Source organism: Panicum virgatum, chromosome 8N, assembly GCF_016808335.1.
Source record: "Panicum virgatum strain AP13 chromosome 8N, P.virgatum_v5, whole genome shotgun sequence".
NCBI lineage: Eukaryota > Viridiplantae > Streptophyta > Magnoliopsida > Poales > Poaceae > Panicum > Panicum virgatum.
Window position 1 is genome coordinate 7,231,082 of NC_053152.1, and position 16,888 is coordinate 7,247,969.

At 44.0% G+C, this 16,888-nt stretch overlaps 1 protein-coding gene across 4 annotated transcripts; it reads right to left on the reverse strand.

Annotated features, from left to right (window-relative positions):
- Positions 1-895: 895 nt before the first annotated feature.
- On the reverse strand, positions 896-2,691 carry LOC120685698 (protein disulfide isomerase-like 5-3). Of its 4 annotated transcripts, none has more exons than XR_005679699.1 (3): positions 2,112-2,691; positions 1,511-1,607; positions 896-1,396 (listed from the first exon to the last, which is right to left on the reverse strand). XR_005679699.1 is itself a non-coding variant. In XM_039967762.1 (3 exons), the coding sequence occupies exons 1-3, from the start codon at positions 2,241-2,243 to the stop codon at positions 1,595-1,597; spliced, it is 237 nt and encodes a 78-aa protein (XP_039823696.1). In that variant the 5' UTR covers positions 2,244-2,691; the 3' UTR covers positions 896-1,594. The 4 variants fall into 4 exon arrangements, 1 of the variants encoding a protein (XP_039823696.1); XR_005679698.1 differs by having other exon boundaries at positions 896-1,221; positions 1,307-1,607; positions 2,112-2,690; XM_039967762.1 differs by adding an exon at positions 1,836-1,927 and having other exon boundaries at positions 896-1,607.
- Positions 2,692-16,888: the final 14,197 nt, after the last annotated feature.

A 16,888-nucleotide genomic window follows, 5' to 3' on the forward strand; every position in this document is an offset into this window, starting at 1 on the left:
CTGAGAAATTTAATAATAATGTTGATAGATGCAGCAACATAATGGATTTCACAATATAAATGGGTTAGGACTGCACTGACCAAGTCATTCAAAATTTCATCATTTCAGAAGGGGCATAAGAATAGTAAATATCTTCCAAGCACATAGAAGAGACAGCTCAGGTCCTTAAATGTTGCCAATTCAGAAATACAATGCAAGCCTTGTGCTGTCAGTTTTTTGTACTATTGATACATCATTTTCAGATAAGAAGCCAATCTATTCAGGATTATTGGATGAAAGAAAAATTTACTACCCAACTCAACTGATTCAAAATCATTAAATATAATGAAGTGTAATTCACAACTTGGATTCGTAGATCATTTCTGAAAATGTACACACTTCATTTTGTTTCATTTGCACTATACAAAATATATATACATAGATTGGAAGAAGAAGTATGCCCATTACATTTCTCAGTTGTACACTTCATAAAGGCTTATTTTATTTTTCGTCTCCACATTTTGTTTTGGCTGATTCATATATGGATAGGAGGTGGCACGAAATGATATTTGCAAAGCTACCAAATATAGCATCTATCACTAAAATCTGTACATTTGCACAGAGGATAGCACTTCGGTAGCACTCTGAAAAAAATGAGAATTTAGCTGACTTATTCAGAACCTAGTATACACAAAAAGCAATCAGGAAAATTCAGAGATAGTTTTGACAGGTTCTTGTTAGTTTGGACAGGTTCTTGTCATAGATCATGCGACTTATGCAAGTATTCCATTGGATCACAATGTCATTGTGTTGAGCAGCAGCCAAGCTGCCAAAGCACCGCATAGTTGTTGCATTATAGCGTTTGGTTGATATATTTTTGGAGTGAACATGGCATGTTCTAGAATTCCGGTGCGGATACAGGTAGAACAGTAGGCCTGCTTTATATAAGTGCAATTCTGACCGTTCAGCAGGTTGATGTATTCATCCATAAGATAATTGGATATTGCAACATTACACTATCTAATGCACAATACTAAATCAGAAGATCAACATAATAGCACTTTTGTATCAATTCAACCATGAGATTTGCCTGCGCCAATGAAAGGAATAAAAATGACAATACATCAGTAACATAAAATAAACAGCAGAACAAAATAAAATTGATATGAAAGTAATCACCACATTATTTCCTTGCATCTTCTAGGATAAAAGGTAGGATAAAATTTCTGAACCTGAAAGGATCTAATAAAGCACAAATAGGTTATCCAATACACAAATTGGATTTATATTTATGTTCTGAGCAAGGGGAGAGGAGGTATTGACTTACTGAATGCAAGTGCTTGACATCCTCTGCAAGCAATGAAAGCATGGAATTGTTTGTCATCAGTATCAACTGCAAGCTTGTTGGAACAATCATCTATCTCAAAATTAGCAGTCGATATCAATGCAAGTTGAAACTTTTAATCAGTAAGACAATATCAAATCAACAATTATACTGACTGCTGCTTGGGCATTTTCTTGAACAGCTAACCTACACTCCATATGTCATTTGAGTCAGCCTCCACCCCACGGGTGTGCCGTAGCTGCACCTCCTGGAGGCCCTATGTGCATCCTCTCAGTCTGCAGCACTGCAAAGGAAAGAACTAGACACAAGTCCACGACCAATCAATACTCCAAAATTATTATCTTGATGCAGCCAATACTGAAACAACGTGTGATTATTTTTTGTTTTAGCAACCACACCTTAGTCAATCAATAAGTAATCTATTGTTTCTGAACATTAGATATCTGTTGTTGATTGGATAGGAAAGCTTCTGGATCAAGCTCTAGGCAAAATTAAGCATTCTATCATACACCTGGTGGGTAGGCAGTATCGTAGACCAGTAGACCTGGAGGATGCCATTGATGATAAAATTGACATCATGCTCCAGTGGATTGTAGCTGGCAACTGCATAGGAATTGCAGCAACAAAGATGATGTACTGAAGTAAATTCAGTAACCCGCATGCTAATATAGATGATGTAGAAGTTTACTTCAGAGATGCTCACTCGCTTCCCTTCGATTCCCTAGTGAACCACTAAGCAAGCAAGTGCAGAGTAGGCAGCAGACATGCGTGGAGGGGACCGTTTTACCTGCGGGGACAGGCGATTGCAGTGGCTGCACCAGGGGGTGTAGAATTCAACGAAGAGGCAATCCATGGCGCGCACCGCCGCATCAAAGTTGCTCTCATTTAGCTCCACCACCGTCCCGTCCTGGGGGATCATGAACTCCGCCGACTCCTCTCCAACTCCGCCTATTCGGGACGGGACAAGCTCAGCCGGGGCTGGGGTTGCGCGGTGATGCCGCTGCTGGGTTGGGCGGCACGTTGAGGATAGCCAAAGCCACAACAGCGGCGACGCGGTGGGGCAGCATGTCGAGGTAGGGCTTCGGGGGCGCCCGAGCCGCGATGGGGCAGCGCATCGGGGAGATGACGCGACGGCGGAGGTCGTCGGGGAGGCGGCTCATCTTGTCGACTCCTTCGACGTCGCGGGGCCGGGGGTGACGGAGCAAGAGGGCGGTGGAGGCGGAGACGGGCTGCGCGGTGGGGTTGGAGATTTAGACGGGAGGTCGTCTTGCGGAGCCTCTGCGGCCGGCATCGCTCCGCTTCCCTTCTGAGCCTCCAGGCTCCTACGAATCTTAAGCATCGTGCGGCGGAGCAGATGGAGGACTATGGTTCCCGGGTCCACGCAACCTGATGGCGGTGGCGGCGGCGGCGGCCGGGGGGGGGGGGGGGCACGGCGAAGGAGTGACGGCTGTAGGAGACTAGGAGTTCGGCGTGGTTGGACTGCGGGTTGTGTTTGAGAAAATCTGAGGGTTTTTTCAAAAAATTACCTGAGAGATGAGGTGGGACCGTGGGTTGATTTTACTAAAGTTCAAGGAGTTTTTTAAAAAATAATCAGGAAAGGCACGATCTCAGCCGTCCGCCTGACCAATCCGACGGTCGGAGTAGCTGGCGATGTGGCTCAATCACAGCTCGGGGAATAACCCAGGTTTCGATTCTTAAAGATTTGTGTATAGGGTCTAATGTGGTCAACAAGCTTGACCGTCCCTATCGCCTGTGCAGGATCAGGTGACATACCAGTCTCAACAGACGTACTTGTCACACCGTCAGATGACTTGATCGACAACATCACTTCTACAGATCATGCTGGCAACGCCTAGCCGGGGGGATCCAGGTATGTTTCTTTTGTAAATAGTTAGTCAGTGGTCATTTTAAGAGTGAGTTTCTTTATTGATTGCTTATTATGGGTTACTGAAATATACGCACTACATGATCCTTCAGTAGTGGATCCTGAGGAACGTCGTCGTGTAAGAGTCAGAGCCTGTAGGATGGCACTATAAGCTGAACAGAGGGCTCTTATAAATCGGCGACGACGCGAGATGTATCACGCCAAAAAACAATCATTGGGTGCTGTGGCGGAACCACCCAAAAGACTGGGCCCGGGTGCACTGATTTTCGTTGCTAAGCAACTCTGACCCAATTCGGCACGCACCGGTAGTTTCTCGAGTGAAGCCTCGGTAAAAGCCACGCTCCTCCAGGATCGCGCAGACAACACTCATACGAAGATGAGCTCAGAGATTAAAACACAGAACATCTCATACATCTCAGAGTTTTGCAGCAGAAAGTAAATTTATTACAAATCATGTTCAGAATAGTAAAGTACTACAGAGTTCTAACTACTCAAATTAGTCAAGTGTCATTGTCTCAGCTAAAGCAGTAAAAGACATCTAACGAAAATAAGTGACGCATCGATAAAGCCCGTACGAAACACGTCACTCAGCGGGAGGGTGATCAGCACCAGCTGGAGGGCCATCCCACTCGACAGACCAGCCCGGAGGCAGAGTACACGGCCAAGTCAGACTCGTAATCAAATCTTCGAAGTTAGTATCTGAAAATAGTGTCACAAGCAAGGCTGAGTATACTAATACTCAGCAAGACTTACCCGTCACCGGATATACCATAGTCCTATAACTAGACATGCAAGGCTTTTTGGTTTGTGGGGTTTGTTTTGCCAAAAGTGCCACTAAGAGTTGATCCTTATTTTAGATTTTAAATTAGCCATTTTCTAGTTGGATTAATCATTCTAAGTTTTGCATCTATCTCTACTCAAACATGGTAAAGCAACCATTTAATCAAACAACAGTATTATCAACATTATGTTGCACTTGTTACTCTGTGACCAAAAACATTAAGCAATCTCATGCCGTGAGATGCGGACGATTTCAAATCGAATTTCAACCTAGCCAGCGGAACCTAACACACACGCATGGGGATCGACTTCGCTTTTGCCAACGCTACTGTTCCCCTTTCTTTTCGGTCTGTGGATCCGGGTCACCCTCCCCGACTACATAGTCCGACCACTCTGCACTCGTACGTCCGGACAAAAATAAAACATACTTCTACCAAGAGGGTGAATGATCATTCCACTCGCCGGTCCAATCAGATACTTAAAGTTACCGATTACCATATTTCTCGACATGTGGCTAGTACTTTTAAACGCTTAACGAAATGAGCCACATACCGCGACCTTAACCACTTTTTACTACACCAGCGGGGTATCACAACTACACAACCCCGCCCGTTGTCCTTATATTTCAACAGAAATTTAAAGTCAGTCAAATCCTATATGCTCGCGAGAGGCAGAAAACCACTCGACTTCTACCTTTCTAATTAGTAGGGCAACTAGTCGATAAAAAGATCCGGATATCAAACATAAGTACCTAGGGATCATGCATTTAAGGTTTTCGATCAACGTCTAGAAAACGTAAATGCACAATAAAATTATTATAACATATACAAATAGTTAGATGAATATAATATGTAAAATAATGAGATTATGCACCGGGGCTTGTCTTCCTGGGCACTGTCAGGTTGAGAGTCCTCTGGGGCTTGGCCCAGGTCTTGAATCACGTTAGCACAATTAAGATTAACCTCCGGAGTAACAAGAGAGACCGCGGGAACCAGCTCGTAATCTCCGTCGGCGAGATTAACCGCGTCTATATGCAATGCAAGATTTTCATGGTTACAATAGGATAAATGATTTTTTCCTTCACAATAAAGTTGTAGTCCAACAAAATTAACTTAAGGATGATCTTTGTGAGTTCATTTACTGGGCAATCATTTATGAAGTAGTATTCACAACTAAATATCTTCTTGAATGAGTGTGTGGGTTGTTTTCTATTTCTAGCATTAAAACATAGCATTTGTTCACAATATTCTTAACAGAAAATCCTACTCATGAACTAGTGATGAAAAATTAAGGTAGAACAGCTCAGACAATCTAGCACTCACTTGGTAAATTTCAGCATCTAACCATTAAGCATTTAATCATAGAAAATCATGCAAGCATATTACTATAAGACTTCACAATTTCGGACAGAATGATGGGCATGGTTTATGGTGCTACAAAATTTACAGGAACATCTATATGTCATCTACTCAGTACTGTAAATTTTCCAGGTTTTATATACTTATGCATCAGGGGTTACAAAATTAACAAAATCATCAAGCCATCATCAAAGATAAATTCCACAGAGAGTTATACAAGGAGTTTGAATCTCAAAATTTGACCAGAACCTAGATATGGTCTAAACATATTCCAGAAAAATTATCAAGCATTATTTCTACCAGATAAATTAATTATGCATTTAACTTTACATGAGCTTGCATATTAATTCAAGGTTTAAGATGATTAGTACTGCATGTGAAATTTTTACCATAGGAAATATGTACTCTAACTAAGATCATATCCAAAAATCATGATCAAATAGGATCTATTTTACCCAGAACAAAAATAGCAAACCTAGTCATGATTTACTGAGCATGATTTAACTGAAGCAATACTCAATAAATAGAGTCCAAACTTTGCAGTCATGATTCCAAAACTAAAACAAGGCTCCAGAAATAAGTCTAGAGTTTTCTAAGCACAATAACTATATATGGTGAATTAAGTTTATTAAACAAGCATTAAACAGGATATATAGAAAACTAGCTCTAAAATTTCTTAAACTTTTGTATCAGCAAGATTTCAGTTACATATGCATCCAGGAAAAATTGCAGAGCTAAAACATGTCCATGTTTTCCAGCATTAAATCATGAATTTCAGTAGCAGATTTGAGAATCTTGGTAGGTTAAGCAAGTTAACAGATTCAACCAGGTCTCATATTTTTACCATAATCCTAATACTGTACCAGGATTAACATACCCAAAAATCATGGTCATTCAGTGAGCAAAACTTCCAGAACAAACATTTGGTGTTTTCGCTATTCTTTTTCATAGATTAAAATGGGTATGGTTTCTGAAGATTTAGGTGTAACAAAACTTATAGATCTCAGTGTAATGGTTTTAGAACATTTGAGTTTGTATTTTTACAATTTTTCTGTGACTTGTTATGCATTTTTGAATTTCACTGCCAAACTCTAAAAAACTTGCATTCAGACCCTTGAACGCAAAAGAAAAATTACACCCGGGTCCTTCACCGGCCTTCTCCACAGCCACATCTTGCCGGTGGTGTTCTACTAGGCAGGGCTTACCGGTGCTGTGACTGGGAGGCACGTGGGATAGAGGAGTTCGAGAGCTACCTACCAATGCCGGTGTTCGGGGCTGAGATGGCCAGAATCGAGATCATCGGCGTTGATGGTGGCGGTGGCGTTCGGGTCGCCGGCGGTGTGGCTAAAGGAGGGCTCGGGGTAGTCGAACGCTGAGTGCACGAGCACCGCGAGAGCATGAGAAAGCTTCTGGGGTAGGTCTCGTGATCGATCTCAGCTGGAATCGACCGGTCCATTGTGAGCCTCGAGCTCGCCGGCGACGGCGCGATTGGGCGGCGGTGATTGGAGGGTTTCGAGTGGGGTTCTGGGCGCGTGTGAGCATCACTAGAGTTGGGTGAGGTTGCTGGTGAGGTCAGACGGGGCAATGTGGGTTGGGGATGGCCTGTCCGCGCGAGCTCGAGCTCGCCAGCGATGGCGGACGGCGGAGGAAGGGGAAATGAGAGGGGTCGCACGACGGCGGGGCTCTGGTCCTATTTATAGGAGGGAGGGCGTCGAAGCGAAGCTAAACGGCGCCTGGGGGATGTCATACTGGGCCAGGAGCGCTCGACGGCGAGGTGGCGACCGTAGGAGGCGGCGCGGCGCATGGCGGGCGGCGTGGCAAGTGCCCAAGTGGCCAGGGACGCGTGTGGGTGCGAGGAGAAGCCAAGGGGCCATCCAGGTGTTCTCAGCTGGCCCTCCTGGGTCCAATTGGCCGCGGACGTGCCGTGGACGAGGTCCACCGGCGGCATATGGGCGGGCGGCGGCGGAAACGGAGAGGGAGGTGGAGATAGGGACCTTTCTGTAATTTTCGAAAACTCAGGGACCTCTCGGTAAACTAAAATGTTCTCTATTTTTCGGGGCTCAAATGAAAAAGTGTTGAATACCAAACTTGTGTAACTTTTCAAGATCTACAACTTTTGTTTTAGGCAAATTTTCATTTGAAGTCCACATTTTGAACTAATTTAAAATTTCAAACTTGCACAAAAGGCCTTTGATTTTTATTTGGTTTTTGATAGGATTTTGCTGGAAGTTGAATTTAGCACATGTCATTTAAGGTACCAATTACCCTTCAAACTTATTTTTGTGCACATTTTTAAATAGGATGTTGAGTAGGTTTTTAACCCCTTTACTCTCATATTATATTTTCCAAATGTATAGTTTGACTTTTATTTGACCTTTTTTCTGAATTTAATTTCCAAAACCCCTTCTGCAATTTATTTGAGTTAAATGAATTGGCTTTTAGAACACAGACACCAGAGGTGTCACAGGTGTGCCAGGGGCTGAGAAAAAGGCTACGAGGAATCAACATGACCGTGAAGCCTATCATAGGTGGAGTACCATAGTTTTGATTCTGCTGCAGATGATCCACACAATTACTACCCATCAGAGTTCCTTAACACCCTAACACCCAATGGGTTTCCTCCGCATGTGTTGAAGCTCAAGGTTGGTTGTCCAATCATATTGCTTCGGAACATCGATCCTGCGAACGGATTATATGATGGTACGAGGCTTGTTGTTCGTGGATTCCAAATAAATACAATCGATGCAAAAATTGTGTTGGGTCAATATGCTGGGAAGCAAGTTTTTCTTCCCTGGATACCATTATGCTCGTCTGATGATGAGATGTTCCCGTTCCAATTCAAAAGAAAGCAGTTCCCTATCAGGCTCACTTTTGCCATGACCGTCAACATGTCATGTGGTCAAACCATCCCTAACGTTGGTGTTTACCTTCCTAATTCTGTTTTCTCACATGGACAATTATATGTTGCAATGTTGAGGGCTACCGACATCCGGATTCTTGCACTTCCACCTAATGCTATTGAACTGGAGGAGGAAGCAAAAAAGAGAAGAAAAAATCAAAAAATAAAAGTAAAGAGACAGGAAATAAGGAGGAGAAAATAAAGTCCATTGAAAGCTGGTACTTTTAGGAAGAATATTGTATACAAAGAGGTCCTAACGTCATAGTGTAAAGGTACCGACACTTGTGTTAATTATTTTTCAAACCAATTCTATTGTATGGAAAGTTTAATCTCAATGCATATAATATTTTTCATACTTTTATCGCTGCAAATTTCTGGAGTTTCTTTGATAACCTGACCATGGTTATGTTAATCGGATTATTGTGCACTCATACTGCAATATGGTATTATTATGTTTTTTCTTACATCACATAATTTCATCCTTGAGTCCTTAAATACTAATTATTGAAAACTACGCATATAAGTATTTTTGGCTTAAGCTGGACTCAATATCCTACAAATTTTGGCTTTGTTTCAGGTTGGAAAGGGATTGTTGAGTGTCATCTTAAAAGCTCGCATTGCAGCAGGGCCACCTTGTTGAGTGACAGAGAAAACAATTAGGACTGCAGCCGGTGATTGTTGTTGTTTTATTATCATGTTCACATTGCAGCTTAGAATTTTATGTTTTGCTGGGCACACTGCTACAAAGCAATGATCTTTTTTTTCGTTGGAAGTGTGACCTATGTACCATCATCAGAACTATCACAGGGTGTGCTATAATTTGCACTATCAGAATATCATCAGAACTATCATCAGAAGTCCATGTGTGTCTGGATTGTAGGCTGAATTACCCACTTCTCTCGTTGAATTTTTGAAATCCTGAAGGTTCAGCTTGTATTGAGCAGCAGCGTCTCTGGGTTTTTGAATCCTTGCTCCCCTGCATTTGGTTTGCTTTTCAGAGGAATTCTTGAGCAAATATTTGAACCATTTCAGAGCTACTTTTTTTTAGTTTTCAGTTCTTGGCCATGTCTTGCCAGATCATAGTTTTAGCTGATTGTCTGTTTCTGAACATTATGTTTCCATTACCACTCCGTCAGGTACATAATCGCGCCGCAAATAGCTCATAAACCTCAAGGTGAGGCGCCCTGCCTATTTCAGGAGCATCTTAATTTACAGAACATCTATCAGATGTGTAGTTGTCTCCGTTCATCTTGATCTTATAGTTGCCGCCAGCTATGGGATCTTCATACCAAAATCTGTTGAGAAAAAGGGTGTACGCTACTTTTGTGCTGCACTATAGTTTTTTTCTGCCCGTAGCAATGCACGGGCATGATCCTAGTTATACCATAAGGACTCAACAAAATGATACTTACGCGATCGAGTACCATGCTCTACCTTTAGTCCAGACACACCTTAGGGTTCTCTTACTAGGATTTGCTTTAGGAGACCATGTTTCAAAAGCACACACACCTTTTCAGGTTTGAACAACATGAGTTTTGGTATTAAACAAACCCCTCTCCTACATCCATCAAACTCCCCTTCTTTCTCATTCAATTTTCTAGAAGCAACTCAGTAATTGACACTATGGATCATGCACAAAAAACTTCAATACATAAAAAGTCTGATAGGTTAGTACTTGAATCTTGACCAACATGAAATTATTTTCGTCGTGGGAATGGCGTGGGCCACAAGTCAAAAGACCTTGGTAGTGGGGTAGACAAGACCTGGCCTACAATGCATAAGAATTCAGCTACCGGTACGGCAATAACAGTCACAGCAAACGTACTAAACCATGTATCGTTGCCAATGTAGCTGATTGCATATCTTCTCATGGAATTATACAAATATACCCACAGTAAGATCAACAATCCCTGCAACCACGGTAACTTTCAGTTAGTACACATCACCGTAAACCGCCCCCACAACAGAGCATGCCAACAAAAAGAACAGAGGAATGAGTAGTGTGGACACAAAATAATTTATTTATAGTAAGTTGATAAACATGGAATATGCAAGGTGCAAGCATATTTTGAAAAATTGTTGTTTGGATTGTTAACTAGACTTTCTCTTCAGAAATAAGTTTTGTCTTTTAGAGTTACGAATAATCTCATGCTCTATTTTAGCTAGTTTCATTCTTCCTTGATTTTCTTCATGCTGAAGTTTGCATGACCATGTCCACAGGTTCATGTGCATTCCATGCCATGCTTGCGAGCTGTGTCCAAGCAGGAGTAAGTAATGGGCTTATAGCTTGCAGTGGTTTCTGTAAGTGAATGAAAAAAAAAACAGAAAGGCGTGCTTGTGCTTGTGTGCCAGGAGCGCTGGCATAGGAGAATCGCACATAGATTTTCATCATGGAATCCCTAAACCTGGCAGCTAGCGAGATCGAGTTTGCCCAAATTCATGGCGAGTGCGTGATTTGGATACTCAATTTGATTTCGCAATCGACATGCATGCGTGTGCTGATTCAATTCGCAGACTGATCGTAGTATGGTACGTGCGAGAGGCTGGGAAGGATGAGATGATTGATCTCAAGCGTGGTGCACGTACCCGGACGACGAACTTGGTCACCCTATCGACGGCGCTCATCAAGATCACGTTAACAGGGTCCTTCTCTGCGGTCGCCGCCGTCTCCGTGCGCTGCCCGTTCTCGAGGTCAGCCGACGCGCCCGACAGCTCGTCCCCGGGGCCCTCGGCCTCGCGGCCGGCGTTGCAATAGCAGCGGCACGCTCCGCAAGCCATCGATGATCCGGTGAGGAGCAGCGGCGGCAACGACGCCGGCGGTCTAGGGTATAGTCGTCGTCCTTGCCGCACGGCCACCCTAATAACCCTTCTTGTTCCCGAATCCTGAGTTGATGCGATCGTGGTCGTCTCTGTGCGCTGCGCAACTAGAAGGAAACTAGTATATGTTTAGGGAAAGTTTGAGTGGTGTCGATGAAGGGTTTTTCGTCCCGTGAAGGAGTGAACTTTTGGAACCGTCTGATTTTTCTCCCTGAGAGGTTTTGGCGTTACGTTCACGGGTCAGGGTCAAATACACTTTTCACAACATAAAATAAAATTTACCTAATAGGAGTTCTTTTTAAAAAATGTATTATCCAAATAATTTTTTGATGAAAATTATCCAAATGTTTCTTTTGTTCTACTTTAAAGAAATATATAAAAAAACTAACAACTAGTACACCTTGGTGTGCTCACCAAATGTTTTCTTTATAAATTTAGTAAAAAACTAAGAATAGTTTGACTTAGAATAACAAAAAAACATATTCAAAGAAATAAGCAATGTGTATTTCTAGGGATGGCGATGGCAAAACCAACCACAATGGCCAACCAAATATATGGTTCTTCTTACTACAGGATATATAGCTAATAAATATGTTCACTAATCCCATAATGGAATCTGTTCATACAATTTACCATCAGAAAGAAAATATAGCAAGCTACTTCATATAGTATTTGTTAAAACTGCTACAAATTTAATAAGATAAAATGGCTAACAATCGATGGCATCTTAGACTCTCAGTTTTTTGATAGAATTAGTAAATCCCATAGCAAAACAGTGTGTGATCAGCTCACAATTTACAAACTGCAGAAAGGGAACAACAAACTGTAACTACAATAGCTTGATAAATTATTATATTGTAACCAACATACAAGGCTACATGATTTCAGCAGCCACTAACTATTTTCATCATTCACCCATAGAAGACTCTCTTTTCACTATTCTATGAAGAAAGAAGGGACAATCTCGAATGGAGAATGTAAGAAACATGGCCCCATTAGGTTATTGTTTGTGATTTTGGTGATTGTATGACAACATAATCAATGGGACTAATAAGTTTGTAAGACCACATTTGTAGGATTTTTAGGTCCCATGGATAAAATCTAATATGTCCAATTCGCTGTAAAGATGTGTCCAAGTCACCGTAGAGATGCCAAACCATAGTAAAAAAAAAAGCAGAGATAGAATATTTTTAAGGTGTCCAAATGATCATCACGACAAGTTGGACAAATGGATGCAAAAACAGTAGCACCGGTTTAACCGATGACCATGCACCGGTCTAACCGATGGTCACCAGATAAACCGACGCAAAGGCATCGGTGCATTGGATAGAGCCCATGAAGGCCAAGTCAAGAAATCTCAGTGGCACCGGCTGAACCAACGGTCAAGAGCTGAGGCATCGGTGAAAGCACCATACTATTGACCAGAGAGCATGTCAAGAACGCAGAAGTCAACTCTCCAGCACCGGTTAAACCGGTAGTCATCGGTGTAAGGTGTCGGTGCATTGCCACGTCAGAAGCAGAAGAGCTGAGAAGAAAAATATGAAGACTGGTTGAACCAACACCAAGGCATCGGTTAAACCGGTGACCACCACATAAGCAGTCAGAAGGCCAACGGCTAGTTTGGAGCTGTGTGTGACCGGTTGAACCGACGGTGCCCCATCGGTTTAACCGATGCCCTCGCAGGAAAAAGAGTAACGGCTCCAAATGGCTAGTTCAACTTGGAGGCCTATATATATGCCATCCCCCGACCGTTTGAAGTTTGCTGGAGTTGCTAGAAGTCCCACACACATCCAAGAACACCTCCAAGCCATCCAAGATCTTAGTGATCATATCTTTAGTCCTTAGCACATCCTTGAGAGTGTTAGTGTTAGGTTAGCTCTTTAGTGAGTGAGATAGTAAGGTGTTGTGTCTTGTGAGCTGGTTCTAAAGTGAACCAAAAGAAGATCTCGGTGCGCCGACCTCTTGGAGCCTTGTTGGCTCGTCGGCAACGTCAACAACCCTCCAACTTGGTGTGGACAACTTTGTGCGGGGGATGTGGAGACCCCCACCCTTCTTGGTGAAACTCCTTAGTGGAAAACTCCTTAGCGGTGGACAACTTTGTGAGTGATTTGACAACATGGATGTAAGTGTGCCTTTGTGGCTAACCGAACCACGGGATAAATCCTCGTGTCAAAGAGTTTGCTTCCTCTCATTCCTCCTTTAAGCTTCCGCATTTCTTACTAGCAACTTTTGTGTGCCTTCACTTTCATAGAGTAGTATCTTGATAGGATTGGTCATAGGTTGCTAAACTCTTTTTGGGATGGGAGTTTCACACTAGATGAACCGAAGTTGCACATTTAGGTAGCACGTTTTAGTTTAAGTTTTGTGCAAACTAGTTGGAGCCATAAGTTAACGTTTTAAGTTGCATAATTCACCCCCTCCCCCTCTTAGGCTAGAGCACACGATCTACTTTCAGAGAAAGAGCTCACAATTTTAAGGCCACCAAATCTTAACAGTCTGAGACAAAATAATACAGTAGGTATTCAATATAGTGACATTGTACTCAGTGAAATACACTTGCCCTTTGAACCCGCCAATATTTTTGTAGCAAGAATCATTAGCCTTTGCAAAAAAAAGATAAATGCAATTGAGATTTTCCAGTAATATTTGCGCACATTACCCATATATATGTATCAACAATCTTAACCGGCTCGCCGACTCATATATGCTGAACAACCGCCGGATATGTTTGTCAATGTTTGATGGATGAGTTAAAAGGGAAATTTAAACTGAGCATGGAAGCAAGTCAAAAGACAGGACAACATACAAAATAGCTAGAAGACATGAGATGCTCACAAATGTAAATAATGAAAACACGGGTACTACCTGAAATCATAGTGTGATAGATTTGCTACAATTTTACCTGATCATGTTAGAGGAGGCGTCGACGGAGAGGCAGGGGTGCTTGGGCGGACGAGTGAGGCGGCGGCGGGGTGGGGGGAGGGCTGCGTGAGAAGGAGGGCATCGCAATGGAGGAGGAGTTGGAAAGGAGGGGGAGTGGCTGGGAGGCAGGGGCGCGTGAAGGCGGAGCAGTGAGGCGGCGGAGAGGGGGGCTATGTAAGGAGGAGGGCATCGCGGTGGAGGAGGGGAGGAGGGGGAGCGGCAGAGGGGAGGTAGGGGCGCGTGGGCGGAGGAGTGAGGCGGGAGCAGGGGGCAGGGGCAAGCGGGGGCGCATGCAAGCGGGGGCATGGAGCTCAGCGTGGGTGATAGTGATGGACGCACGTGATTGGAAGCGTTTGAATCAGATGGAGGATGTTTGTCCGAGGTTAGACGAAGGGGGGACAACAGGGTCGCACCAGGTGTACACGAAGGAAAAAAGGTAGCATATAGAGAGGAGAAGAGATATAATTTAGTAGTGCTCCCTCTATTTTTATTTACATGTCATATTAGAGGTTTGTCCTAATTCAATCTTAGCAAACTTTGACCAAGCTCATAGAAAGAAATAATAATATTTATAATAAGATATTTTAATAATCTTTATATGTTGGATAGTATAGTAGTTGCTAAAACTCTATAGACTTGGTCAACGTTAGCCAAATTTGACTTGGGACAAATCTAATACGATAGGTAAATAGAAATGGAGGGAATAGAATGAGAGGCTTCGGGGAGAGAGAGATACTAGAGAGGTGCAGATGTCAGGCCGCTAATGCTCACTTGCTCATCGTTTCTGCTTGCAGCCCCACTTGCGCATTCCTTCCGTGCGGCCCGCTCGTGTGCCGGTCCTGCGCAGCCTGCTTGCTCTCCACAACTCGCTTGTTCCTACAGACATATACATCTTCTAGAAGAAAGTATTTTATCCAACTTTCTATGTTTCAGATTCGTGCACGAGTCCTCGACTGTTGGATCCATCGGCTTCCTCTTCCGCCTTGCTGTTTCTTCCTCCATCGTCGTTTGCCACACGCCACCGCCGAGGGGTGAGAGATGGGTGGAGCGGCCGCCAGCAAAGTCGCCAGTGGCCAGGGTGGTGGTGGAGGTTGGTAGGGTTAGGGTTTTTGGGTTGGTGAGCTTCCAATGGCCGGTGGTTCTAGAGAGGTCGGCGGCGGTGGTGGTTGTGGTTCGGCTGACGTCTGAGGTTAGGTGGCGCTACGGGAGGGGTTGGATCTTCGGTGGGCGGTGGGGCCAAGGAGAAGATCGGGAAGGTGAGGTTGAAGGCAGCGGTGGGTGGTGGATGGGTGGCGTGGTTGCGTGAGCCGCCGGCGAACAAGGAGGATGGCCTGGCAGCAAAGGCGGAACGCTGCTGGAGACAGAGGGGAGGCCCGGCGGGGTGGGGGAGCGAGGTCGGAGATCATGATGGTACGACAGCGTGCATGTGCATGACCCAAGGCCGACCTAAGTCCAGTGGTTTGTGACGAAATTGATTGTCACAAAATAGTGACAAATGATGCTGATGTGTTTGCCAAAGCCCATTTACATACCAGCCCAAATATGGCATGACTACACCTTTCAACCTTTATTCCTTTGGGCCAAGCTAATTCAAGCAATCAAAGCAAATCCAGCCCACCATTACCTGGAGTACCTTAAGGGATGCTCCAAAAACACCTATTTCACACTTCCTCGTCGAGTTGAAAATTATTTACCCACTATTATCACTGGTTACATAACTTACCCCTTCATTTTTATTTTTCCTGGCCGCCCCTGCCCCTGCGGGTCTGCACCGCCATGGTTCCTGCGGCAGCGCTGGTCCACGCCGCCCCTACCGCAACGGGTCTCCGGCGTCGCGGGCTCCTCTCCCTCCTGACTCCCCTATCCACCACAGCTGGTCAATGCCGAACCCGGACGCCCACCTCTGGCCTCCTTCCCCGCAACCGACCCTCCCCGGTTGTTGCCAGCCTAACCGGCGGACCGGTGGCAGCAAGCGTCGCGCCTGGCCGCCTCCTCCAGCCTCCGCCCCTCCACTCCCCACCTAGACTAGCCAGCCAGCCGGCGGCAGCTAGCGCCGCGCCGAACCTGGCCGCTCATCTCCGACCTCCTGCCTGTCTCCGAGCTTGGCCGATGCAGCTCTGAGTGCAGCTTCGCGGCGCGGTGCCGGCGGCCGACCCTAGGCTATTCAAGTAGTAGCGTTGGCGGGGATCCGGTGCTGCTACTGCAGACGCTAGAGGCAGCACTAGAGTAGAGAGAGGAAGAGGAGGGGAGAAAAGAGAGTGACATGTGGGTCTATTTGCAAAGGTTAAAATAGACTATTCGCAACAAGTCATCATCTTTGTGGAGTTGTAGCAGTGCAATCAGCTAAATATGTACATCAACTTCATATTTTATTTGTAGAGTTGGTAGAGTGAAGCTAGTTTTTTTTGGAGTAGGGATACTCCCAAACAGGCTCTACAGCTGATAGTGTGAACGCCACTAGCGATGAAAACGGTCAGAAACATCGGTGAAAGAATCCATCACTTTCACATTTTTTCATTGACAATAATACGATATTATCAGAAACAAACAACATCGACATTATGATAATTTCAAAATCGAAAATATACGATCCAGAACACATCGATAATGATCGAAACCTATCAAAAAGATATTTTGAAAAAAGATAAATATGTCAAACCATATAGCACAACTCTAACCATATGATTTGACATATTTCATAGTACTAAAAATTTAGACAATAATCTCACCATCCAAGAAACTATTCAAAGTTCTATGAATTCAGGTCGCTATGCTGTGATTTAGGGTTTAGGACAAATGAGTCATGACTCTCTAAAAAATATAGATATAACATTCTAAAAATATAGATAGCATGTGCTGGCATTGTTCGTGTATATTGTATTTCCATTGGTAAAACACGGTAC